This window comes from Erithacus rubecula (assembly GCF_903797595.1).
Source record: "Erithacus rubecula genome assembly, chromosome: 24".
Classification (NCBI taxonomy): Eukaryota; Metazoa; Chordata; class Aves; order Passeriformes; family Muscicapidae; genus Erithacus; species Erithacus rubecula.
Window position 1 is genome coordinate 5,654,779 of NC_136676.1, and position 27,367 is coordinate 5,682,145.

At 47.6% G+C, this 27,367-nt stretch overlaps 1 protein-coding gene across 1 annotated transcript in view; it reads right to left on the minus strand.

Moving 5' to 3' along the window:
* Positions 1–738: 738 nt before the first annotated feature.
* LOC306812110 (E3 ubiquitin-protein ligase MIB2) overlaps positions 739–27,367 on the minus strand; it is a 59,992-nt gene continuing 33,363 nt past the window's right edge. Inside the window, exons 13-26 of the mRNA XM_079326387.1 lie at positions 26,853–27,007; positions 26,188–26,314; positions 25,016–25,246; positions 22,987–23,165; positions 21,913–22,097; positions 21,133–21,198; positions 11,208–11,536; positions 8,552–8,652; positions 6,388–6,527; positions 4,781–4,948; positions 3,403–3,567; positions 3,122–3,232; positions 1,632–1,758; positions 739–1,094 (exon numbers count right to left, since the gene is read on the minus strand). Of these exons, the coding sequence (XP_079182513.1) occupies positions 920–1,094; positions 1,632–1,758; positions 3,122–3,232; positions 3,403–3,567; positions 4,781–4,948; positions 6,388–6,527; positions 8,552–8,652; positions 11,208–11,536; positions 21,133–21,198; positions 21,913–22,097; positions 22,987–23,165; positions 25,016–25,246; positions 26,188–26,314; positions 26,853–27,007 (2,259 nt within the window). The 3' untranslated portion in view covers positions 739–919. The remainder of the gene's footprint in view (positions 1,095–1,631; positions 1,759–3,121; positions 3,233–3,402; positions 3,568–4,780; positions 4,949–6,387; positions 6,528–8,551; positions 8,653–11,207; positions 11,537–21,132; positions 21,199–21,912; positions 22,098–22,986; positions 23,166–25,015; positions 25,247–26,187; positions 26,315–26,852; positions 27,008–27,367) is intronic.

The following is a 27,367-nucleotide window of genomic DNA, read 5'->3' on the forward strand; positions in this document are numbered from 1 at the left end:
AAACACCACATTTTCTTGCAACCACAGCTGGGCACCAGGCCAGTACAGGATTAACTCAAATCCTAAACATTTTATCAGTTTGAGTCCATTTTGGAGAGTTTTTCCTGGGCTGGAATGTGGATGTGCTGCAGTTGTGAGTTGGGAAAGATGTCTGGTTGTTTTCCTGGGGAGAGAGAGACAAAAATCCCAATTCCCCTGAAGGGGAAACATTCCCCAGGAAGGCTCTGAACAGCAGCTGTGACTGAACAAACCCCAGGGCAGGGTTTGGCTGGACATGGAATTGTTCCCTGAGCTCTTCTCCAGCTGATGTGGCACTTTTCAGTCATCCTGAGGGAGGGAATCACCTCATCCCCACAGGGCTCAGACCCCTCAAAAACCAAACTGAGCAGCTCAGACCCCTCAGGAACCAAACCCTGAGCAATAAATGCCTCTTGGGATAAGAGGAAAACCCTCAAACCACTTGGGGGGAAGAGCTGATCTGTGGATCCTTGAACTGTCTGTTGGAACAGACAAGGAGCAAAACAGGGTTTATGTGAAAAGTGAAAAGTAATATTAAAGCTTAGCCTTGTTTCTCCTATTGCAGTGCACCAGGATGTTAAAATGAGTGTTAAACTTGTTCTTGTCCTGCCATCCCAGTGTCCCAGGGTCTGCTCCTGCTCACTGCCCCACACAGCTTCATCTGACACTTTTCTACAAAAAAAAAAAAAGGTTTTTAATTCTCTGTACAGCAAATAGTTGATAAATTCCTTATCATTTAAAGGAATCTGGAAGTCTGACAACCCAATAACCAGTCCCAGAGTCTTTTACCCCAAGCAGCTGCTGCAGAATTCAGTTGCACTATTGGAGATTAAATCTAAAATGCCAAAGGAAAACTGGAGCCAGAAGGAGCAGGAACTGAGGGGCTCCTCCCAGGGCTGTGTCAGTGCTTCAGTCTGATTCTCCAGGAATAAGTAGTCAGGATTCTTTCTTTTTTCTTCACTATGCAAGTGTAAGTTCCTTCATTAATTGCATTTGCAATGATGCTCATGTGATCTTCATTTAGGGATAAATAACCTGGATAGGAATATTCCAGAAGTTCCTTGTCTTTATACCAGCTGTCAGAAGAAAAAGAATGGAAATGAAGTTGAATATTAGTTATTTCTACTACTACATTTTGCTGAATAAGTGCAGAGCAGAGACTTTACTAAAAAACAATTGAGTTTTAATCTTTATTTCAGGTGGATAATCAGGATTAACAGGGCATAATCATGAGTAATTTTGGAGCCTGAATCTCTGAAAGTTGATGGGAATTTGGGTCCTCAAGTCTAAACCATGAAAGATGCAATCTAATGGATTTGAGCCAACCTAAATTTTAGATACATCCAGAACCTGTTCATACTTTAATAACAACCAACTAATTAAAACCTGAAAGGGTAAATTTAAATTTGACAGGTGTTTTTTTGCAGAATACAGCCAGGGAACTCATCTTGATAGTAGGAATTAACTTTATGCTATATATATAAAAATTGGCTTTTATCCTTTTTGAGCTCCAGATTATAAACTCCACCCTTCCTCACCCTGTTTCTGTCATTCTTCCTCCTGGATTTTGGCATGTAAAGTTCCTAAGGCTGGGGTAAGGACACAGCACTTACTAGACTTTGCCTTTTTTGTGGATGATCTTCTGGCCACAGCGGAAGGTGACGTTCCTGCCCTCAGCCACTGTCTTGGTTTTGGTCCTTGGTGGGGGCAGAGTGGGGGCCACAGTTGGAAAAGGGAATTCTGTGCAGGGAGAGAAGGAAATGGCAGCAGTTCAAGAGCTTCAGCCACCCCAAAGCACTTCCACAACATTTAAGGAGCTTTAAAAAGTATGAATTTCAAAGTTCCTCCACTTCTGAGCAATTCTTGGATAGATAAATAACATGATGGATGTGCAAAGGTAAAATTTTTGTGGTGTGTAAACTGAGATGGATAAAAATCAATTTATCCCTTTCACAGCTATGGAATAGGGCAGGAACAGTCCAGTGTGTGAAAAGCCCATGGAATATCTGGGTTTGTAATTATCTGATTGCATTTTTCATTCATGTGGCCCAAAAAAAAAAAGAATTTGTGCTGAAGAAAGAGGCACTGGTTATCCAGGATATCCTAAGGACAGCAGGATTCATCAAAATCCAGTTCCACAACTGCAGCAACTTGCCCTGGTCCTGCATTAGTTCCTTGTGTGGATCCATGAGCTGAGGCTGGATAAGGTGTTTAACATCCTTTATTTATATAATATCCTTTATTTATTTTCCCTGCTCTGGGGAGCAGCTCCAGTCCAGCTGTGCTGAGATGTTTTTGCCTTGTTCCTGCCCCATCCCTGCCTGCAGCTGCTCTCTCTGCCTGGCTGTTCCCTGGCTCAGCTAAACCAGAGAGGAACAGGACAGTTTAATCCTCCACTCCATAAATGTTTAATCATTCCTCATTCCAGAGGAATCATTCTCAGATATCCAAGACACCATCTCTGCTTGGAGCTGCATCATTGTGTCCACTGATCCTGGTGTGACATGAAGATCCTGCCTGTCCCAGCCTCACTTTAGCTCCTCCCTCAGTGCAGAGCCCAAACCCCAAATCCCAGACCCCTGACCCCAAATCCCAGACCCCAGACCCCAAATCCTAGACCCCAGACCCCAAATCCTAGACCCCAGACCCCAAATCCCAGACCCCAGACCCCAAATCCCAGACCCCAAACCCCAAATCCTAGACCCCAGACCCCAAATCCTAGACCCCAGACCCCAAATCCTAGACCCCAAACCCCAAATCCTAGATCCCAAACCCCAAATCCCAGACCCCAAACCCCAAATCCCAGACCCCAGACCCCAAATCCCAGACCCCAGACCCCAAATCCCAGACCCCAGACCCCAAATCCCAGACCCCAGACCCCAAATCCTAGATCCCAAACCCCAAATCCCAGACCCCAAACCCCCAGTACCATAGCAGAAGTCACAGGTGGAGGGGTGAGAGGTGAAAAGGAGGGAGGAGGAGTCTCAGCTCTCTCAAACTCACATTTTTCAGCTCTGTTACAGGCTCAGCTCTCTCAAACTCACATTTTTCAGCTCTGTTACATCCTCACACACACAACACTAAGACCCCAGACCCCCAGTACCATAGCAGAAGTCACAGGTGGAGGGGCAGTGCTTCTTCATCAGCTTCCTGCGCTTCTCACAGAAACCCTTCCTTGCCCAGGATGGGCACATCACCAGCCTGTCCTTACAGCCTGCAGCAGGACAGGGGGTGTTGGGGGGGAGAATCACAACCAAATTCAGTGAATTGGCAGAGGAACAAGGTGGAGCTGGGAGGGGGAAGGATCTAAAGCAGGAGCACAAGGAGTGGAGGTGGGATGTGACACTCAGCAGCAGCTGAGGCTCAGCCCTGCAGCCCCCTCACCGTAGAGCCTGTGGATCCCCCACACCTCGTCCTGGGAGATGCTCTTCCTGCCCGTCAGGGTGGCGTTGATGTGCATGAGGGCGCCGGGGTTCAGCGAGTGCATCAGCCCCAGGGCGTGTCCGATCTCGTGGGCAGCCACATGCACCAGGTCTGTCAGCCACACCCCTGCGGAGGAAACGGCTGGGATGGTGCTGGACAGCTCTGCTTGGAAAACCATTCCTGGATTGTGCTGTACAGCTCTGCTTGGAAAACCATTCCTGGGATTGTGCTGTACAGCTGATGTACAGCTCTGCTTGGAAAACCATTCCTGGGATTGTGCTGTACAGCTGATGTACAGCTCTGCTTGGAAAACCATTCCTGGATTGTGCTGTACAGCTGATGCACAGCTCTGCTTTAAAAACCATTCCTGGATTGTGCTGTACAGCTGATGTACAGCTCTGCTTGGAAAACCATTCCTGGGATTGTGCTGTACAGCTCTGCTTGGAAAACCATTCCTGGATTGTGCTGTACAGCTGATGTACAGCTCTGCTTGGAAAACCATTCCTGGATTGTGCTGGACAGCTGATGCACAGATCTGCTTTAAAAACAATTCCTGGGATTGTGCTGTATAGCTCTGCTTCAGCCACAGTTACTAGGACTGTGCTGTACAGCTCTGCTTTAACACACAATTCCTGGGATTGTGCTGTACAGCTGATGTACAGCTCAGCTTCAGCCACAATTCCTGGATTGGGCTGTACAGCTCTGCTTTAGTCACACAATTTCTGGATTGTGCTGTACAGCTGATGTACAGCTCTGCTTCAGCCACAGTTACTGGGACTGTGCTGTACAGCTCTGCTTTAACACACAATTCCTGGATTGTGCTGTACAGCTCTGCTTTAGTCACAATTTTAGCTCTAGATTTCAGCTCTAGAATGGGCAGTGCTGCCCCAGGAGCTGTTTGGGCCCAAACTGAGCAAATCAATTTCCACATGCTCCTCATTCCCAGCAGGACCCAGAGCAGTGCCAGGCTCCAGGAGAGCTGCTCTGGAGCAGCAATGTTTGACCAGTGCAACACTGACCCTCCTCAGCTTCCTGCTGCCTTTGCTCTCACAGCCCTGAGCTGAAGAAATGGGGTTGGGAAGGTTCCAGTCTGAAAGAGGCTCTTGTTTGACCTCCACAGCCTGGAGTCAAACTCAAGCCTCTTGGCAGCATCCAGCACATGGATTTTAACTGAAGGATGTGGCTGAACTATCCAATAATTTCACTAATTCCAATAATTCCAGCAAGAAATGGCTCTGCCACCACACAGACAACTCCCAAACCCACAATAAAACCCCAAGTGCTTCTGTTGTCGCTTTCCCAGATCAGGCAAACCCCAGACTCAAATCTGAACTGTTACCTTTCTTCCAGCTGAACCTGGTGTTGCCCAGGATCCAGTACTCGTGGTCATCGAAGTGGATTTCCCCGTGGGGTGGGAAGAAGGCGTGGGCCAGCTCCCCCGTGGTGCCATCGAAGCAGTGGTGGGTCAGAGACTCCAGGCAGTCTGTGTGGTTGATGGAGTAGAAACCTGTGCAGAAAGCAGCAGGCTCAGGGTTATCCAGCAGGATCAGCCTGCCCAGGAACCCCCTGGGGCACTGGAAAGGTCTCTGAGGGATCCCAGGTGTGTCCCAGCCTCCAGGGTCACAAAAGGAAAGAGAAATGCAGAGCAGTTGTCAGGACTCCGTGCTGACCCCGCATTCAGAGCTGTTCCCAAGGGACACAAATGGATTTGTTTTCCAGCAGGGAATGCTGAGCTCCTCTTGCAACACCAAGTGGAAATTATCCTTTTGAGAGAGAGTCTGGACAGAGCTGAGAACCCCCAGATTGTTCATTTTGAACATGAATAAGCAGTGGAGGCAGAGCTGCAGCAGGATCACAGTGGATCCTGAATCCCTGGAATTGGGCACCTGGAGGTGCCAGTGGTGGCAGGACAGGACAGGACAGAGCCTGGGAGCCCCCTCATGTCCTGAGCACCAGGCACATGAATCTGTGCCTCACCCTCAGAAATCCAGGAAGAACTGACTGGGGATTGAGCAGAAAACACCTCAGCACTGAGCTGTTCTAATCCCCAGGAAATTCAGAACAGCTCCAGGGCTGTGGAAGAGGGAAGGGATGGAGCAGTGACTGCTCCAATGGGATCAACAAAAGGGAGACTGAACCACCAAAAACCAGAATCCCTCACCTGCTCTGTGGCTCTGTGTGACCCTGGCTGTGTCACCCCATTTCCAACACTCAGCTCCCCATCTGTGGGGTAAAAATCTATGGATTCTTATTCTCCTGTGGCTTTTTCCACCTGTGGATTCTTATTCTCCTGTAGCTTTCCCCACCTGTGGATTCTTATTCTCCTGTGGCTTTTTCCACCTGTGGATTCTTATTCTCCTGTAGCTTTCCCCATCTGTGGATTCTTATTTTCCTGTGACTTTCCCCACCTGTGGATTCTTATTCTCCTGTAGCTTTCCCCATCTGTGGATTCTTATTTTCCTGTGACTTCCCCCACCTGTGGCTTCTTATTCTCCTGTGGCTTTTTCCACCTGTGGATTCTTATTTTCCTGTGACTTCCCCACCTGTGGCTTCTTATTCTCCTGTGGCTTTCCCCATTGTGAATTCTTATTCTCCTGTGGCTTTCCCCACTGTGGAATTCTTATTCTCTCTGGCTTTTTCCCCACTGTGGATTCTTATTTTCCTGTGGCTTTTTCCACCTGTAAGTTCTTAGTCTCCCATGGCATTCCCCACTGTGGGATCCCATCCCCAGCAGAATCTGAGGCTTCGTTCTTGTCAAACCCCAGATTCACAGAAGTATTAATTATGACCTTAATATTTCCTTGAGCAGACAAAAGGAGTTTTTCTTTGCCTGGCTAAAGGCAGAGGACCCCCCAAACCTTATCCCATGCCGGGAGGGCTCTGCTGCCTGCCATGGAGCAGCTGGAATGGCCCAGCCCAGCCCCAGCAGGCTCGGGGGGCACTCACCGATGCGGAGGTCGCTGGGGAGGTGCCGGGGCACCTCCCTGAAGCTGAACGGGGACACCTCGCTCCACATGCGGAAAGCGGCCGCCAGCCCCCGGCGCGTGTCCCGCGCGCTCAGCAGGTTCCTGGGGAAGGACAGGATCCTGCAGGACACACGGACACACGGACACACGGACACCCTCGGCAAACCCTCCCTCCCCGCACGCATCCACTGCAACAGCTTTGAAATCTGGAGCTGGGTGTTGTCAATATTTAATAATCGCCTGGCACATCTGCCTTGAAAACAAAACAGGGTTTGCAGGAGGGGGGAGACACTGCAGCACAGCTCATGCCTTCAGATTTTAGCCTTTCTGTTTCTCCAATCCTGTGTTATTTCACTGCATTAGTGAATGCAGTGAAAATTACTGCATTGGTGAGTGCAGTAAATCCAAACTCCATCATAAAGTGTTAGCTAGGGTTTTCACTTTTTGTCAGACAAAACAATTCCTCTAGCCTGAGATCCAAGGATACCCTACAGCCTCAGGCCCCAAAAAGGATAAACAAAAGTGAATTGTGGGGACAGAACTGGGGGAATATGACTTCATTACCTGAAGCTGTAATTGGAGGATTAACCCCTGCAAATGGAATATGTAAATGGATCAAATTTAGAATTGTGTGAAAAACTCAATTGGGTTTTTGTCCATCCTGGGTTTTTCACTGCACAAGGTGGATCTACTGAAGACCTTTAATAAATCCCCATTTTATTTTCTTAACTTTATCCATCCTCTGCTCTAGGCAGTCAGTCCAAAGCATCACATGTAGAATAAAAATCTCCATGGAAAGGACACTGAGGGCTGGGGAGCACCAGGGGCTCTGCCTGAGGAGATGAGACCAGTCCTGCTCCATCCCAGAACAGCTCCTCTCCTCCTGGAGAGCATTATCATCACATTCTGGACTAAGTGCAGATTTTGTTCCTGCTCTCCAGCACAGGTTCTCCTCTCAAACAGTTCTCAAAATGTTTTTGTCCTGCTCTATCCCAGGCTGCTGTGCAGTGTTGCTGGAAGGAGGAAGATCTGCATTCCAGCAGCAGGGAATTCTTATTCCTGACCCTTGGGCTCCAATGGATGTGCACACACTGCTGTGGAATATTCTCAGGCAGAGAGTTCCAAAAAGAATATGAAAAGAGTACCAAAAAGAATATGAAAAGAGTTCAAAAAAGAATATGAAAAGAGTACCAAAAAAATATGAAAAGAGTACCAAAAAGAAAATGAAAGAGTTTTTAAAAGAGATTTTTTAAAAAGAGTTTTTAAAGAATTACAAGCTTTCATCGGAAAACAAGTTTTTTCCTTGGAAAAAAAAATTTACAGGGAAAAAAGTTCTTTCTTTTGAAAAAAAAAAAATCTATAGGAAAAGAAGTTATTTCCTTTGAAAAAACTTCTACTCACTTAGGATAGAGACTCAAAAGAGGTTTTTACTTAGGCCAGAGGGGAAAGTGTGGGGCAAGGGGTGGTGCAGGCTGGCCCTGTGTGCCATGGAAATGCACAGGTGGCTCCCAGGAACTCACCTGCTTCTGCATTCAGGGAATTGCCTCCAGTGGAGCAACTGGGAGAAGCTGGGCACATTCTCTGTCCCCTGGGGATGTTTTCTGTGGTTTTTAGCTGTGCTGGTTATGTTCTCCCCTCGTCCCAGCACACCCCAAAGGGAGCAGAAGGTTTTGGATCAAGGCAGGCTGTTCATGGGGGCAAAGCTGGGCACTGAAGGCTCTGATGAGGCTGAGCCTCTTTGGGATGAGCAGAAAGAGAAGGAGCAGAGCCTTCCCTCACCACAGGATTATCCCTGAGGGCTTTTTATTGTTTTTTTATCAGCAGCCTTTTCCCAAAGAGAAAGGGACAGAGATTGCTAAAATCACAGAAAACACAGAAATCCTGAGATCACCTTCATACAGAACTCTTTAAAAAAAACCACCAGGATAAGAGAATTACTCCTCAATCACAATTTTCTGGGGGATCCCTGCTGTGCTGGGTGTGCCCTGAGCAGTGAGAGGTGTCAAAGCCCTCCTGCTCTGGGGTGGCCTCAGCAGCTCTCCCTGCCCTGGCACACAGCTCAGCAGGGCCAGGAGCCAAAGCCTTTGGGCAGAGCAGGAAGATGCAGCCCCAGGATGAGTTTTGGGGCTGGTTCCAGGCCTTACTTGTAGGTGAGGTTGAAGTGGTCCCACTTGAGGTGGCCGGGGGTGATGGTGTAGCGCCGGCTCCGCGCCGGGGGCAGCACAGCTGGGCCTGGCACATCTGCCTTGAAAACAAAACAGGGTTTGCAGGAGGGGGGAGACACTGCAGCACAGCTCATGCCTTCAGATTTTAGCCTTTCTGTTTCTCAAATCCTGTGTTATTTCACTGCATTAGTGAATGCAGTGAAAATTACTGCATTAGTGAGTGCAGTAAATCCAAACTCCATCATAAAGTGTTAGCTAGGGTTTTCACTTTTTGTCAGACAAAACAATTCCTCTAGCCTGAGATCCAAGGATACCCTACAGCCTCAGGCCCCAAAAAGGATAAACAAAAGTGAATTGTGGGGACAGAACTGGGGGAATATGACTTCATTACCTGAAGCTGTAATTGGAGGATTAACCCCTGCAAATGGAATATGTAAATGGATCAAATTTAGAATTGTGTGAAAAACTCAATTGGGTTTTTGTCCATCCTGGGTTTTTCACTGCACAAGGTGGATCTACTGAAGACCTTTAATAAATCCCCATTTTATTTTCTTAACTTTATCCATCCTCTGCTCTAGGCAGTCAGTCCAAAGCATCACATGTAGAATAAAAATCTCCATGGAAAGGACACTGAGGGCTGGGGAGCACCAGGGGCTCTGCCTGAGGAGATGAGACCAGTCCTACTCCATCCCAGAACAGCTCCTCTCCTCCTGGAGAGCAGAACTGAGGCCTCAGGAGCCTCCTGGCCACAGCAAGTGCTGCAGCTCTGCCTGGAAAGTTTTCATTTCCTCTTCTCCTCACTGTCACTCCCCAGCCTCACCAATGGAAATCTGGAGAAATGACTAAAACAGGCAAGTCTTTGTGCAGGGAGCTCCTTCAGAGAGCTCTGAAATGCCTTCCAAGTAAACAGAAGCCCTGGAAAGCCTGGAGTGCCTTTAAGGCATGGAACAGCAAAAGCCATGGGATGTTGTGACACGTCTGACTGAGCTGGAAAAGCCTTTTAGTGCCTGCAGGGAAATGAGTGGGAGCCATGAGTGGGATTTTGGAAGTTTTCCAGCTCTGTTTGCCCTTTTTGGGGCTCAGACACTGAAAATCTCTGGGTTCCAGAGGCTCCAAGGCACTTCTGTGCAGCCTCTCATCCCATCCACAGGCAGCAGCAGCAGCTCTGCAGCTTCCTGATGGCAGAAATGAGCCCTGGGGGCCAAAAGCCACATCCCTTGTGTCACAAGAGGCCTGAGGTGACAGCTCTGGGTGCTGCCTGAAGCACAAGCAGCTTTCCACAGCTTGGACAGGCTGGAAATTTCTCCTGCCCTTGTCTGGCAGCCCCTCTCCCTCCACCCTGACCCCATCTCATCCTTCCTTCCCTTGCTGGTGGATCAAACCAGCACTGAGAGATAAAAACAACAATGGGATGGATTCCACTGATAGATGAATGGAAAAAATTTGTAAATTTGCCTTTTCAAACAAACTGTAGGTTTGCTGATAAATGAAACTGGGTATTGGTAGATGAAAGAAGCAATCGGGAAAACTATGAATTCTATAAGAATTAAAAATGCAAAGGGAGGGTTGGACATTAGAGGGGAATCTCAGGTATCAGGTGTTTGGGCAGTCTGTGGCTCTCAAGTACCTCAGCCCATGGGGACAGAGAGAGGGAAATTGGGATAAAAAGGGAGGAGAGTCCTCCAAAAACTGGAGAGACCCCAGGGGAATGGCCCATGGCCTCTCCCTTTATTGGAATAAAGCAAAAGGACTCCTCTGTCTCCTTTTGGACACAAACCTCTGGTGTTTGTGGGTTCATTTTCCTGCCATGCAGGTCCCAGTTTGGGACTCCACGAGCCCTGGGAAGCTCAACCCAGCCCCAGAAATCCTGAGCCAGGATGGGAAAGCAGAAAATCCCCAGGAACAGCCAAAAACTCCCAGGGAAAACTCCCCAAACTCCTGAGAACTCCCAAGGAAAACTCCCCAGGTCCCTGAGAACTCCCTGCTTGCCTCTCACTCAGCTCAGCTCAGCTCCAGCCTCCCAATTCCACTGGGGTGCACAATCATCCTGTGGGATCCTTCACAAAAAGGGGCTCAAACCACCCTCAACACTTCTTGTTGGCTTTACAGTTGTTCAATTATTTAGAGCTTTTTTTATCTATAGATCCAGTGTTCTAGCTAGATTTATAGATTTCTTTATATCAATTTATCTAGTTAGATTAGCCATTTAGAGATTTAGCCATTTAGAGATTTAGCTATTTAGAGAATTTTTTTATCCACAGATCTCTTTACTATTGAGATCTCTTTAGATTAAGTATTTAGACATTTATCTAGTTAGATATTTATTTAGATCTATTTGCTGTAGATCTATTGAGATCTATTTAACTACTTAGATCTATTTATTTACAGACCTATTAGATATATTTATTTATTTAGATTAGATATTTAGACATTTATCTAGTTAGATACTTATGCATTTAGATCTGTATATCTATAGACCTATTGGATATATTTGTCTATTTAGGTTAGATTTTATCTATCTATTTAGACATTCAGATATTTAGATTTCTGCCTCTAACCAGAACACACCTGCACCTCTCTTTGACACCCCCCTCTCCCCTCCCAGGCATTTGAGGATCAGATCCTTTTTCCTCACCTGAATTTCCTGAACTGCAGCTCCAGCTGGATATTCCAGAAGTGCCAGCAAAGCCAGCACAGGGAAGAGACACAAAACCCCCAGCGTGGCTCTCCAGCCACTGCTCTTCTTGTCCAGGGACAGGGAGCTTTTCCTTCTGCCTGCAGAGAGTTGCTCAGCCTGATCCATCTCGTTCCCGAGGAGTTTTTGGAGGAGTTTTTGGGACAGGCACTCAAGACATTCCCTGCACAGAATGCATCTGTAATCCTTGAGCTCACATTTGGAGCGTTTGTCAGCAGCCCTGCAGCTACTGCCAGAGCTGTGCACAACCAGGGGAGTTTCAAAAAGCTCTAAAAAAAATTAAAAAAAAAATTAAAAAGAAAGAAAGAAAGAAAAAAAAAAAAAAGTAGACTTTACATTAAGCCTCTCTCCAATGTGCCAAAGATTCTCTCGGGCTCTGCCAAGTGGGATCGTGTTACTGCAGCTGAAATTTGGGCTGGCTGAGGAACAGCAGCAAAGTGAAACAAGCTGGGGTGGACATGAACTCTTCTCTTTAACTGTGTGAGCAACAGAGGGCAAATCTGCAGTTGTCAGCTTTATGTAATGAAAAAAAAAAACAACAAAAAAACCCCGGGGGAGGGGGCAGCAAAGGAATCCAGAAGGGCAACATCACCCCCTTGGAATGTGTCACTGGGGATGCTCCACGTCATTTGTCACGGGCTGTCCTCAGGGTGAAAAATGAGATTTGGGAGAGCAGGGCTCTCTGCTTGGGAAACAAACTCACACAAAAGTAAACACCAGCCCCTCTTCCATCAAACTGGGCAGGGGATCTGCCACTTTTGGGTGTTCTTTGGGTTAGGGAGTGTTTCCAGGGTTTGGGTCCCCACTTGGCTCAGGGGGTTTGTCAGCTTCTCCTCAGCTGGGAGGAGCTTTGAGGCATCTCCAGGCTCCAGACACGAATCAATTCAGCACTTTTTGAAAAAGCTCACTCAGAAATCCTCAGCTTTTCAGAGATAACTGCATTTTTCTGTCTGGTCCTAAGGTGGGGTGAACTCAACCCCAGTTCTGCAAGCTCCCAGTTCCACCAGCAAATGCCAGGGAGGGGGAAGGTCATGCAAAAATTCCTTGAGGGCATCTGAGGCATTCAAAAGTTTTCAGAAAAGCCTTGCAATTTTAATAATGCAAAATGCTTTAATTGGAATTTTTTCCACCCTAGTTCATAATCATGCCTGCAACACTTTATTAGTTTCATATATTTTCAGCCTAGAGCTGGCCTGGAGCTTTTAAACAACTCATGATAAATCAGGCCAGTGAGTCTGGGTGTACAATTTCATGAACATTTTCCTTTCCAGTTCTCACCAAGACAAACCACCACAAAGCAGTGGTTCAGACCCCAGGAAAAGGAGGGGATAAGGATTAGCAGGCAGGGAAACAATGGCTAGAATTACAAAGGGAAGCTGGGAGCAGGAGGAAGAGCACAAAGGCAGGTCCAGGGCTCTCCCTGCTGTGGAACTGGCTGCAGCTTTCTAGGGATGGTTCCTCCTTCCCACGTGCCTGTGCATGACTGAAAAAATCCTGCACTTGGAGCTCCAAAGGGATGCAACCTGTTTGTGGGTTGAGCTGCAATCACAGCACGAAGGGAGAAACTCAACTCATCAATACCTCCAAGATTGTTTTAGAGCTGCAGATGAGAACAGAAATGCTGATTGAGAGGAGTCTTGAAGGAAAATCCTGCCTGGGGATGGGGCTCCAGACCTCCAGCCAAGAGCTCTTCTCCAGAAAAGGCAGCACTGGCTTGAAAGAAAAATATTGTTATCAAACCCAGAGCTGGAAGAACATTGAGTTTCAGTCACGGAACAGCTCCAAGTGCCTCTCCCCGAGCCAGGAGGAGCCGGCAGGGCTGCAGGGAGATTTTCATTGATGCACAGCTCGGTGCCCCCGCCCAGCCCGGGGCAGGGCTTTGTCCTGCTCCTGACAGCTCAGACCCAGCTCTGGGCAGGTGAGATCTGCCCCAGGCTGATGTGGAATCTGGCAGGACACAAACCTGAAACCCCCCAAGCACAGCCTGGGGGGGACCAAGAACTTCATAATGTAAAGAAGGTAAAAGTTTCTGTGTATTTTTTTAAATCCATCTCAGCACAGCTGAGTGCACAGAGCTTTAGTAAGTGCATTTTTAGGACCTCACTGCTCCTGAATACTTCTCCATGCTGCTACCAAGGGTTAGCACAGCCAAGAAAACCCTTTTTCCATGAGTCACAGAACCATTCTGAATGGGAAGAGACCGTACTGCACATGATTATTTTATCTTGTGCTGGCTGAATGGGAATCCTGGGCTGATTCACGACCTCTGTGACATTTTAGGGTCCTGCTCCCCTGTCAGGTTTACCCTGGGTGGAACAGAAGGGACAGCAGGGTTTCTTGGAAAGCACTTTGCTTTCTCTCCCCACATGCACTGTGCCATCTACATGGAAATTCAGCACATCCAACCCTACCAAACCCCTGGCTGCAGAGAGCTTTCAAAATGATTGCAGATGAAGCCAAATATTTGCTGAGAAACCAGCTCAGCACTGAGGCCAAGACAAACCTTGGTTTTTAGGGCAGTGAGAGTCAGATGAGGAGAGCACTCAGGATCCCAGACAGAGCTCATGGAGCTGAGGGAGCCTCAGGACTCCTTGCTGTGCTAAAATCCCTCTGGAGCCACCAGGGCACAGAACTCTCGGGGACACTGCTGGAAACATTCCCCAGGAGCTCTGCTGAGCTGGAGAGGTGCTGGAGTGCAGATATTTGGGTTGGACTCAGGCAGGATCTGTGCTCTGTATTTGGGCAGCAGGAACATTCCTGGCACTGGTTGGTGTCTCAGAGCAGTGGAACTCATGACACTGAGGGGAAAGGGAACAGGGCAGGGAGGGAAAAATGGGGCAGGGAGCTGAAAACCCCACAGTGGGATCATTGCACTCCCCTCTTTCCATCACCTCACCTTTGCTCTTCTCACTCAGCTGCTGAAATATTTGGTTTAAAGCATAACTGTGCATAACACACAACACATGGTTCCCTTCCCCAGGGCAGCTTTTAGCTCAAAAATATGTATTTTTAACCTCTGTGGATTATCCTTAGCATTTCTCTCCTTCCCTTTGTTCAGCCTCCATGAAATGTTATTTTCAGCACAATTTCCAGTACCTCTGCTCCATTTCTCAGGATGCTGGCACTGCTTCAGCCCAGTCCTCAAAATAACACAAAAACAATCTATGACAACAAATATTACAGCAAAACCTGTGCTAAGAGATGCCACACAGAGAACAACCATCAGTGCTGGGAGTGGAGCTGAGTGCTTCACCTCTCATGAAATCTCATTTTTTTCAGGGATAAGAGCCAATAATTCATCATTGGAACAAAACAGCCCCATCAGCTTCCCCCTGTTGTGATTTGGGGAAAGGAGAAGGACCAAAATCTGATGGCTCAGGGCACCAGGATCAGGATTTCATCTGCAGGAATGTGATTTACCACAGCTCAGCTCCTCCTTGGCCCATGTGAAAGGAATCAGGAAACCCTCACACAGCCCTTGCTTTAAAAAGCAATTAAGAGATTTCAGCCTTCAGCTCCCAAATTGGGGGGAAAAGAAAATAAAAGCAACAACCCAACATTCCTGCATGGTTCCTGTGGGAATGGCATTGAAAATTTGTGCTTTTTCTGTGGGTCATGGGCTAAAAAAAAAGGATTTGAGTGCTCTAAAGAGGGAGCAATGCTCCCCAGGGAGGGGGAGGACAGGAATGTTTGGGGCCTAAAGAGAATTCTCCCACTTTCTACCCTGCAGCCCCTCGTGATCAGCATCTGCTGATGTTCCTAGAAAAAAATCCATGGTCTGATGAATAACAAATGAGCTGAAAACAGCTCCAGCTGGCAGAGAAAAAGGAATATTTTGCTTAACTGTCAGTTTGACCTGCTGCTCACAGAAGTGCTGCACTGGCCTGACCCAGGCAGGAGCTCAGCCCTGCACTCTTGACCACGGAGAGCAAAAATTTGGGGATGAAATAAAGGAGAAAAGTTTCCCAAAACACAGATAACAAAGTGAATCCACACAGAACTAAGAATTGCTTCTCTGGGTGGGGTATTTTTGTCACTGCTCTCTGGTGGGATGTATTAATAATCTATTTTTAATATTATTAATCCATTTGTGAGTGGGACAATCCTTTTGAAATCCCGGGAGCAGCACAGATTAGTGGGAACACAAAGGAGAGATGGGTTCTTCACTTGACTCTGCTTTGCAAGAAAAATCTTCTTTTCTACCTCAGTTTTACTTGTCTGTAAAACAGAGTTTTGGCCACAATTCCAAAGCAAAAGGTTTAGAAACCTTTAGTACCAAGTCTGAGATGAGTTAATGTGTTAAAATTGAAGTTGTACACCAGAAAAACCTGGGAATTTCTAAGGCCCAGAGCTGCATCCAGGAGAGGGCAGAACCCCAGGAGCTCCTTTGAAGAGAATCCACCCAAATCTCATTTTTGGGAGCCCAGCTGGTCACAAACTCCAGCAGGAAGCTGCTCATTACCCACACCAATTAAAAAATGATGATATTTACCTGTAAAGGAGCATTTCCCCCTGCTCTGGCACCTCCTTCCCTGCCTGCAGCAGCAGAAACAGCTCACCTGTTCCATAACCAGCAAGAAATCCAACAGCAAAAGTGCAGAAAAGGACAAAAAGGGGAGGAAAATCTTCTTTCCTCAGCTCTCCTGTCTCAGGATCTCACAGCAGATTTGATGCATGTTTATCAAGAAAAATAAAAAAGATAAACCAGAGCTTTCTTCCCTCTTCCAAAGCCTGAGCTGAGCCTGGATTGGGGGGCAAAGCCTGCCAAAAACATTCTTGGCACAAAGGGGCACCTTGCTGCCTTCTGCCACCTCTTGAATTCCAAAAAGATAAAACATAACATTTGAGAGGAGCTCTTCCTTCCCTTCAAAATCTCTTTTCATTAGCCAGGAAAGAAAAAAATAATCATTTTTAAACAACTTCAGTCTTCTGAAACAGCTGCACAGCTTGGAAGTCAAAGGCTGCACTCTTCCTGCAATTTTTTTTTTCCCTTTAGGGAAAATAATCACTTGGAAATCTCTCTTCATTCAGCACCCAAAGAAACCATTTAAAAAAAAATTAAACAGATGCTCCATGTTGTTTTTCCTGCATAAAAGGACACCTTTGGAATAAGAGATGAGAATTACACAACAGATATTGAACATTTGGTCACCTCTGTCCCCTCTCCCTGTGCCAGCACAAACACAACACATGGTGAAATATCCTTCAACATTCTGGATTTATGGAGAGGCTTGTGAACAATTTTTTTTGTTGTTTTAAAGCTTATCATGAGGCTGGGGTAATAAACAGCCTGCAAAATTATTCCCTTGCACCAAAAAGTGGTCAATAAAAGCAGCTCTTACAGGATAAAGTTGGCTCAGATTTGTACTTTTGAGCACTTTTGTTTTGCTGCAAAATCTGCAAAGATTTTGGGGGAATTTCTGGATTATTCCAAAGGGATTCCCATCAGCATGGACTTCTAGGAAATAATGAGAATCTGCACCTCTGATTCTGAAATTCAGCTTTAGCTTATTTGGGTGTTGAGTATGAGCCAAACAATTAATGAGTTAAATCTGATCCACTTTAAAAAAACAACTATTGAAACTGTAACAAACTCAAGTGAATATTTTGATAAACACTATCTCTAAAAGTCAAGATTGCTCAAATAACTCAATACACCACAGGGTTATAAACAATAAATATTCCCATAACCACCACACATTCCAACATTTCTTTGGAAGATTTGCCAGCTCTTTGCTAAAGAACAAAGGGAGCAGAGGAACACGGGAATTTTGTTTTCTTTTGTTTAAATATTGCTTCCAATACGTAACAAACAGGAGGTTTGGGCATCATCACCCCCAGACAAACAGCCACACTGCCACCAAAATGTACTTTACAGGATGATTCAGTGGATAATAGTTCTTCACTCAGCTGGAAAACAATACAGCTGGATCCATAGTGCAGCTACTGTTTGTACATTCATTTTTAATGCTCAGGAAAATATATATTTTTATTTTATTAAGTTTTGCTGCAAAACAAAGAAACAAAAATGAAATCCCTTTTTTTTTTTTTTTTCTCCTCCCCCTCGTATCTTAATTATTACTATTTATTTTCTTTACACTTTGATTGGAGTATTTAACACCTGCCTTTGGCATTATGGATAGAAAGCTCAGGAGTCTCTGAACACACGGCTCTGCCAGAAAAAAAAAAAAAAAAAATATGGAAGAAGAAGAAGAGTGTCACTTAGAGGTCAGAAATATTTGTTGTAACAGATTTTCTCCAATCAGTGTTCACTACTTTTTCTCTAAGGCACACGCTCTGTCTTTAGGAGCTCCTGGCATCCAGGTTTGCTGCTGCTGAGCCCCAAGGGACAGAGGGGGCTGTCTGGGGACATCAGCTCCCTGTCCCTGACACGTGGCAGAGCTGATCCTGGGATCTCCTGGGGAATGGAGTCCTGGAGCCTCTGCAGCAGCCCAGGGTCTGTCCTGCTGCTCTGCAGTGCGGGCGGTGGATGAGCAGCGCAGGTGAGGGAGGGGCTGTCCCTTCCCTGGACACCCCCAGAGGGGTCTCCTCCTCTTCCTCATCCTCCTCCTCCCCTGGCACATCCCTTCTGTGCTCCCCTTTTTCCAGAGAGCCAAACCCCCCAGGGAGGGGAACACAGGAGGGATGGGGCTTGGGGGGAGCAGACAAAGATCGGGATCTTCTCAGGGAGCGAAGCATCCTCACACGAAGATGGGGATCCCCTCGGGGAGTGAGGCATCCTCAGATGAAGATCAGGATCCTGCCGGGAGGTGAAGCAGCCCCAGATGAAGAGCAGGATCCTCTTGAGGGGTGAAGCATCCTCAGACAAAGATCAGGATCTTCTCAGGGGATGAAGCAGCGCCAGATGAAGATGGGGATCCTGTCGGAGAGTGAGGCATCCTCAGACAAAGATGGGGATCCTCTCTGGGGTTACACCCTCACACAAAGGTGGGGATCCCCTGTGGGTTCCCCTCACACAATCCCCTGGGTTACCCTCACACAAAGATAGGGATCCCCTATGGTTCCCCTCACAGAAGATGTTCTCCCTGGGTTACCCTCATACAAAGATGGGGATCCCGCGGGTTTCCCTCACAGAAGATGGGGATCCTCTGTGGGTTCCCCTCACACCATCCCATGTTCCCCTCACAGAAGATGGGCTCCCTGTGTTCCCCTCACACCATCCCATGTTCCCCTCACACAAGATGGGCTCCCTGTGTTCCCCTCACACAAGATGGGCTTCCCGGGTTCCCCTCACACAAGATGGGCTCCCTGTGTTCCCCTCACACAAGATGGGCTTCCCGGGTTCCCCTCACACAAGATGGGCTCCCTGTGTTCCCCTCACACAAGATGGGCTTCCCGGGTTCCCCTCACACAAGATGGGCTTCCCGGGTTCCCCTCACACAAGATGGGCACCCTGTGTTCCCCTCACACAAGATGGGCTCCCTGTGTTCCCTTCACACAAGATGGGCTCCCCATGCTCCCCTCACACAATCCCTGTGTTCCCCTCACACAAGATGGGCTCCCCATGTTCCCCTCACACCATCCCATGTTCCCCTCACACAAGATGGGCTCCCCAGGTTCCACTCACACAATCCCCGTGTTCCCCTCACACCATCCCGTGTTCCCCTCACACAAGATGGGCTCCCCGTGCTCCCCTCACACAAATGGGCTCCCGGGTTCCCCTCACACAATCCCCTGTTTCCCCTCACACAATCCCCGGGTTCCCCTCACACAATCCCCTGTTTCCCCTCACACAAATGGGCTCCTGGGTTCCCCTCACACACTCCCCGTGCTCCCCTCACACAATCCCCGTGCTCCCCTCACACAATCCCCGGGTTCCCCTCACACAATCCCCGTGCTGCCCTCACACAATCCCCTGTTTCCCCTCACACAATCCCCTGTTTCCCCTCACACAATCCCCGTGCTCCCCTCACACAATTCCCGTGCTCCCCTCACACAATCCCCGTGCTGCCCTCACACAATCCCCTGTTTCCCCTCACACAAGATGGGCTCCCGCGTTACCCTCACACGAAGATGGGGATCCTCTCGCGGATGGCCTGCCGGCAGATGGGGCAGACGGTCAGGGCCGTGCTGCAGTCGGGGCAGGAGCCGTGCCCGCACTGGAACACCAGTTTGATCTGGTCGTCGATGCAGATGGGGCAGGTGATCCTCTCCTCCATCTGCCGGTAGCGGCTCTGCAGCTCCTCCATCAGCTTCCTCTGCTCCGTGCCCTCGCAGCTGGGGCTGCACTGCACCTCCGTGCTGTCTGTGGGCACAGCCAGGGCTCAGCAGCACCATCCCACCCACACTGCACCTCCCAAACCAAATCCCTCTTTGCACACTTCCCTCTGCTTGTTTGCTCCGTGGTTTGTGTGTGTTTGGGATGGTTTGGTGGTTTTTTTAAATCCTGTCTGTGATTCCTGCCTTGGTGCTTTGGAATATGCTGCTCCCTTAGAGTGAAAACATCCAAACCTGGTTGTGATATTCTGCCTTGCTAATCCAGGAATCCTTACAGGGCACTGTGTTCTCTCAACCTCCTGGTGACACTTGGGACTCCAATTTCTGGCTCAGAAATGTCTAAGGAATGTGTGTGTGTCTTTCAGGACACACATAGTCACATAAGAAGAAATTATCTGAATCACTTGTGTTGATTTTTATATAAATTGGTCATTTGGTTGACTCTGTGAAATAAAAGAATCCCAAATCCTGGATAACTGGACTTTGGGTAAATATTCTCCTGGTTTCAGCTCAGTGCAGCTCTCACTGCTCATCTTCTGCTCCTGCATCACTGATTAGGCAGCTTTACACCTCACTACAGCTGTCCCTTTCCTCAGTGTTCTGGAATTAGCTGCACATCAGTACAAGAAGTGGTTTCAAATCCTGTCCTTGGGGACAGGGAGTTTGTCAAAGGCAAGCACTGAAGACATCACTGCCAGGGAAATCCTGCTGGTATTTCAGAGACCTTGATGCTCCTCCTCCACTGGCAATTTGCCTGCAAATGTCTTATTTGGAATTCCCATCATTATTTGCTGCCAGTCTGCAGCACAGACAAATGCTCCTGTCCACTTGTCAGGTCAAAAGTGATATTTTTGGCATGATGGAGTTTCAAAGAGGAGCTCTGGCTCTGCCAGCTGTGCATGTCCAACACCATGGGACTGATTCCTGCTCTTCTGCCAGGCATCAAATCACAAGGCTGGAGCCTGACTCCAAAAAAAGCCCAGGAATGCTCAGTCATGAGCAGCAGGACATGCAATTAAATCCTCACGTGCCCTGGGAGTGATCTCAGCCCTCACAACCACTCTGGAAAAGGCTTCAGTGGCCACTTGCAGCAATCCCATGGCAAAGCAAACCCTGCTGCTGCCTTGACATCACAGCTCCTCCTGACACTGGGCAGGAGACAAATCTGTCTGAAACTGGGCTGAAGAGCTTTATTGAAATACTCCACTCTGAGATCTTTGGATAGCTGGGTCATGCCAGCCCTGCACAGACACTGATTTCTCAGCCAAGGGAGAAGTAAGGTTTGCACAAGATGTAGTTTTTCCTCCCTCAGGAATTTTCAATGTTAAATCACCCCATGTGAAACCAGACTAAGGAACCTGGTGTTTGATTTCAATTTACAAAATAAGCCAGGCCCAGGAAAAACTCCCTTAAATGTTCTGTCTTGTCTATGCAGCTTGAGCTTGGCCTAGGACACCTGAGAAAATCTATTAAAATTCACTTTTTTTGTTTCTAAAGCTGGATAATGCAATAGGCACACACACACAAAGCCAAAATAAACAAACCCTCTTATTTCACTGAAAATCACTGATGCTCCTCAAACCAACCCTCCCCACAGCCCTGATCAGCAGGAAGAGCCAGGACATACCTTGTTTCAGCTTTTTGGTTATTGTCACTTGACATTTGATGCACTTCTTCATCCTCCTGGAGCATTCTGCCATGGTGACACAAGGAGAGATGTCAATGAAACCCACAACAGACTCAAGAACATCAGATCTGAACAACCTGATGCCTCCCTGGGTGATTAAGGGATTGTTCTGCACAGAATGAGGTCACCACATGCTTTCTGAGCTCTGCCCTACTCTCTTGTTTAATCTTTCCCAGGTCAGAGCAAACACAACACCTTTAAATCCTCCCTGCTCTGCCCCTGCAGCTGCTGCAGCTCTGGGGGAAGAGGATGAAGCTCTGGCACAGAGTTCTGACCAAACTCCCAGTGGTCACACTGTGCCTTGTGAGATGAACTTGCTGACAAGTCTGAGCAGGCTGCCCTTAAATCAGCTGAAATCCTGAAGAATGAGGAGTTGTGAAAGCCAGAGGAGAGGGAAATCCTTCTCATGAGGTTTCTGGGGGATAAAGCACTGACAGCAGAACTGGCTTTCCCTCTGAATTACCCAGGCATCTCTAAGCCCAAGCAAAGCTGCCTGGAGTCCCAAGCAGCAGGTGGGCAGAACATTCTGTGTTTTTCAGAGATAACTTTGGCTGTCTGAGATGCTGAAATCATGCTGGGGTTGCTTCAGGACACAAACAGCACAAAAGCTCTGTGTCTAAGCAGGGCTGGATTTCTAACAGGGCAAAGAGGGAGCCTTGAGGGGGGGAACAGAGAAGAAAAACATTTTAAAAAGGGGGAAAAAAACCAATGTGGACTCACCTTCACACACAATACTGTGCTGGCATGGGAAGAAATGGATGAGCAAGGCCAGCTCTGAGCAGACCAGGCACTCTGTGGGCACTGCCACGCTGGCCACGCTGAGGTTGGTCATGGTGTTGGGCGTGGTGTGCACACGGCGAAGGCTGCAGGTGATGGTTGAGCTCTCAGAAGAAATCTGCTGTTCCCTGCAAGCAGCAGCCAGCAGGAAATGTGAGCCACAAAATCCTTCAGCAGTGAGTTATCCCTCAGGGAGACACAGCAGCACAGGCTCAGGTGGATAAACCTGGGAACCTTCCCTGCCCTGCTGGGACAAGCTCAGCTGGGATCCTGATCACTTGTGTCCAACACCAAGCAGGGATCTCTGATATTTACACAAATGGAAACTGCTCCTTTGGAGGTAACACCAAGCTAACAGCACAACCATCTGCTGAAAGCAGTAATGAGAAATGTCAGCCTGACAGAAATGACATTTTTAGGGAAAAAAGCCTCAGTCCAACACATACTGCACTGACAGAGCTCCTGGGGAAGGTGCTCAAGGGACACTTTTCACCTCTCATTTGCAGAGGGCAATGACAGCACTGCTGGGTGGCTCCTCCTCCAAACAGAACTCTGCTTTCATGTTTGCAAAGTCCAAATGCAAACAAATCCTTCTCAGAACCTGAGATAAAGCCAGCTTTGACTTGCTCTACTCTCCCCTTGGCATTTTCTCAGCTATTTCTCTTATCACTTTCAAAACAAGTGTTTATCTGGCCCTGGAATAAATCCTGTGGGTTTTGGTGCCCACTCTTCTGTTGCACTCTCTTTAAATATCTGTCAGTGAGGAGTCAAATGAAAGTAAAACAGAACCCAGGATTATTCTGCAAAGCTGCTCTTGGCCTCAGAGGCTCCTCAGATTGCCAAGGGGCTGAGTTTGCACAGAGCCTCATTAATCTGCTCCTCCCAAAGTCAGCACACACCCTCCCACCACCCCTCCAGAACAAACAGCACTGCTCAGGGTGACATCCAGAGGGTCTCAGAGATTCTCCATCCCTCCTCAGACCCCAGGGCTGGGGAAGACTCTGCTCTGCTCATTACCTGAATTTCTGTGAGAAGTCTTTGACAATCTGGACAATCCTTCCATCTGTAATGAGGTCCAAAGGAGACTTTCCTCGATGATTTGCATAATTAATATCTGCTCCCTCTTGTGCTAAGTAGCAGGCAATGGCAGTCCCAACATTCAGCTCCACATTTCCCAAGAAGCCAGAAGCCTGCAGCTAAAAGAAATTGAGAAATACACTCTGTCAACAGAAGCAGCTTCTGAGCCTCTGCTCTCATTTGCATCAAAATCTAAATAAAAGTCTTAAACCTTGTACTTAAAACTTGGAAGTGCAACTTTTTGGAAGCAAGCAAAGACTCTTTTTGCCTTTAGGTAAATAATGGGTTCAAATTTTACATTCCAGGGCCAAGAGTGCCTCAGACTGACCCTACCTGGTGATAATCCCTACAAATCAGAGAAATGGGTATTCACTTCTCCAGGGAGTGAAAAGGAAGAAAAGCTGAAGGCTCCACAGAGCAGCTGCTGCAGGGGCCATAACTGACAGCTATTTAAAGAGCCAAATTTTGATGTGCATGATTCCAAATAATTTGAAGTCAAGTCACATATTCCACTGACTTAAATGACCAAAGCATGTCAGTCAAGGCAAGTAAAATTAGATGTGAAGGAATCTACAGCATTTAGAGATGATGTTACTGTAAATAATATTGGGAATGACATGCACAGGTCCCTCTTTAGGGCTTGCAGGACTTTGAGCCATCATCTCCTGGTGGTTTGGTGAGGAGCAGGATGGAGGGGCAGTGCACTGGGCTTTTCCAAGCACCAACAACTAAAAAGGAGGAATGAGTAGTTTCACTTATTCTGATCATTTCAAATTTAATAATTTTTAAAATCTATGCTGATTTTCCAGTGAATTAAATTATCCCTGCACTTTTGGCCTATCCTGCATTGATTTTCAGATCTTTATATCCATGGATACAGAACAGCACAGAGAAATCCAGTTCAGGCTTTGTAACAGTTTCCCCATCTCCCCTCTCCCCCTGCTGAACATGTGCAGATAACTGGGGTGTCTGTGGTCAGCTCTCCTCATATTTTCCATACCACCAGGCAGAAATGAATTGCTGTGGTTCTGGGGCATGAATTAAACCCAGGAGTCTCTTGGCTCTGGATTCATGACCTTTCCCATGTCAGGAAAGAAGTGCACAATGCTCATAAAAATATCAGAGACAGCTCAGAATTGTTGTCTGACTATGTCAAGCTCCATGCTATAAATTCAGCAGGATCTATTCCTGCTTTCCCACAAGCAGGGCTGGTTTCCATGTTCCCCATCTGGACTGCATGAGGGGAACTCAGAGCTGCCTTCCTCCAACCCTCAGTGTCACTGCCTGAGGGGTCTCCTGACTCTGAGATTCCCTCAAGAGGACATAAAGGTGGTTTGAAATTCAGGTTTTCCCTGATGGCTGCTGAAGAGACTGGAGGAGGGTGTTCTCTGAGGTTCTCAAGGTTGTGTTTTGTTCCTTATCTAGGAAATTCTTTCTCTAGCTGACAGCAGTCTGTCCAGCTTGGAATCCAGGGCAGAATGCCTTGGCCCTGGGCAGGGCTTATCTTATATATTCTAAATTATGTACCTAATATTTACAATTACTTTCCAATACACAACAATTTTATTACACTGTCCAATTCTGTCTCAGACCAACCAAAGAATGCCAGGCTTGGCATTCAACATGGATGGCATGAAGAAGAAGGAGGAAAAGAAGTACCACACCCAAAATCCTCCATGTTAGCCACGAACCCCCTAATATTAACATTCCTAGAAATCCACTTTTCTACCTTCTAACAGTTTAATTTACACTCTACTTATTTTTGTGGCTTGTATTTCTTCCTGCAATGTTTCTCCAGGGACTTAAGTCCAGCCCCCAAGACCCCTGGTATCATGCCAGCACCTCTGAGACCCCTGCCAGGGGGGTCTAGAAGCATTCAGGGAAGCCAGGGGAACACCCTGGCTCACTCAGAGCCCAGAACCTGCTGATGCTGTTCCACAGAGCATTTTCCTGCAGCAATTCTGCTGACCTTGGAAAGGAGAGCTGCTCCCATCTCCCCCTCCCTCTTCTCCATGGCCAGGGCCATGAGCTGCTGGCGCTCCAGGGCGATGTGCATGGCTGTGTCCCCATCCTCATCCTCAGCATTGACATCACTGCCCTGGCTCACCAGCAGCTGCACCATCCCCACGTGGCCCTGGATCACAGCCAGGTGCAGGGGGCTCTGGTTCCTGTTGTTCTTCACATTCACATCACAGCGACCCTGGAAAAGCAGGAATGGAAAAGCATCACTGGGAGATGTGGCTGCTGAGCTGAGAGTGGGGACTGGGGGTTCCCAAAATCCCACCCTGGAAAAGCATCACTGGGAGATGTGGCTGCAGAACTGAGAGTGGGGACTGGGGGTTCCCAAAATCCCACCCTGGAAAAGCATCACTGGGAGATGTGGCTGCAGAACTGAGAGTGGGGACTGGGGGTTCCCAAAATCCCACCCTGGAAAAGTAGGAATGGAAAAGCATCACTGGGAGATGTGGCTGCAGAACTGAGAGTGGGGCCTGGAACTCCTAAATCCCACTTTATCTTCTCTGAGCATTCCAGTTCCAACCCATTTTTCTCTTAGCTGATGAATTGGGTTTTAGCTTTTGTATTTTTCAGAATCTCTGCTGCTTGGTGTGTAACTCTGAAACACCATGTGAGAGGTTAGTAAGGTCTCTTCACAGAGGAGTTAGACAGAACAATTCCTTTCAGCCAGAGAATCAAGGACAACTGGTACCCAAAAATAGAAAGAATGGCTAAGGGAAGGGGGCAAGCCAGGAGGCTGAGACTCCACTTAGATAATTGACCCCAAGATGAACCAAAACTCACAAAAGTGTAAAGACTCATGACCAGGATCCAGCTAGGATTTGATTTGGGTGTAGCCCCAGCCAGGCTCTTGCACTGCCCAAGGTGAATCCTTTCAATAAATTCTTATTTTATCCCTTTTACTGTCTCTAGTCTCTGTTCCAGGTAATACATCCTCATCTCCCCCCTGCCAGTGCCACAGGAAAATCCCCCAGGATGCCAACCCCTGTTTTGCAGCCTGGCAAACAATGCCAGCTCTTCCAAGGGACAGGGACACCCCTGTGGCTCCCAGTGTTAATTCAGGGGTAGCTGTGGGTTTGGGAGTGGGATAGGTTTTCTAGCTGGTGGTTTTGAGTGATTTCTTACCTCTTTGATGAGGATTTCAGCCACTTCCATGTGGTTGTTGAGAGCAGCAAGGTGCAGGGCAGTGAATCCATCTTCCTTTTTGGAGTCCACCAGCTGCCGAGCCCTGGCCAGAATCTTCTTAATGGCTCTACAAGAGTTGGGCAGGTTATTAGAGATGGAAGAATTCATTTCTGCCTTCTCCTGCTCAGCAGTTATCAATGCCCACGTTTTACCAGCTGGTGCTGACACCAGCAATGCAGAGCACTCCCTTAAACACACAAAATTAATTACAAGAATACAACAAAACCCTTCGATTATCATTTTATAAAGCAGGGAGAAGTCACATTGCTTTAAAAATAATGAGCAGATTTATCTCTGGAAGAGTTCCAGAGGCTTCCAGTCTTTTCTAAGACCTTCTCCTGTCCTTCCATGTGTGAAGCCAAACATCTGACACTGTCCAGAAACAGAAAAATTTCCTAGCCAAGGGAAGCATGGAAAAGATGGGATGGGGCAAGCAGGCAGGAGTTTCCTGTGAAGGTCTGAAGGAGGCCAAGAGCCCTGTCCAGCCATATCCAAACCCAAAAAAAGTTTAACCAACCACCCAGAACCACACCTGCCATCTTCATAGATAGCCAGCACAAATTAACAAAAGACATAAAAATGGAAAAAAAAGAAAGGACACTTACAGCTTGTTGCCTTTCAGGGCAGAATAGTGGAGCAGGTTGAAGCCTTGACAGTTCTGGACAGTGAAATCAATGTTGGGAACTTCAGTGAGAATCTCAATCACCACTTTGTAGTCCAGAGTGATAGCATAATGCAGGGGGGTGTCTCCCTGGGAATCCTACACATGGAGACCAAAGCAAACACAGGTTACCAACCTCAGAAACTCCAAGGAAACCCCCTGTGAGCTTTGAGGGACTGTCCCAGCACAGAACAGCCCCACCAGCACACAAGCAAACCCTAAAAATGGCTGGGTCCAAGTCATCATCACTGCCTGCCTTAAAAATCTTTAAAATCCTGTTGCTGGGAACAGGAGTGTGGCTAAAACACACAGGAACAGCATCTCAGCTTTTCCTGGAAGCCTGAATCCAGCAGAGAATGCTGATGTGATGGAGAAGGGACAGACTCAAACCTGCAATTTCAGGGTACTGAAATTCAGGCACATTTCCCAGTGCATTTTCAGAGGACAACTTTTGAATTC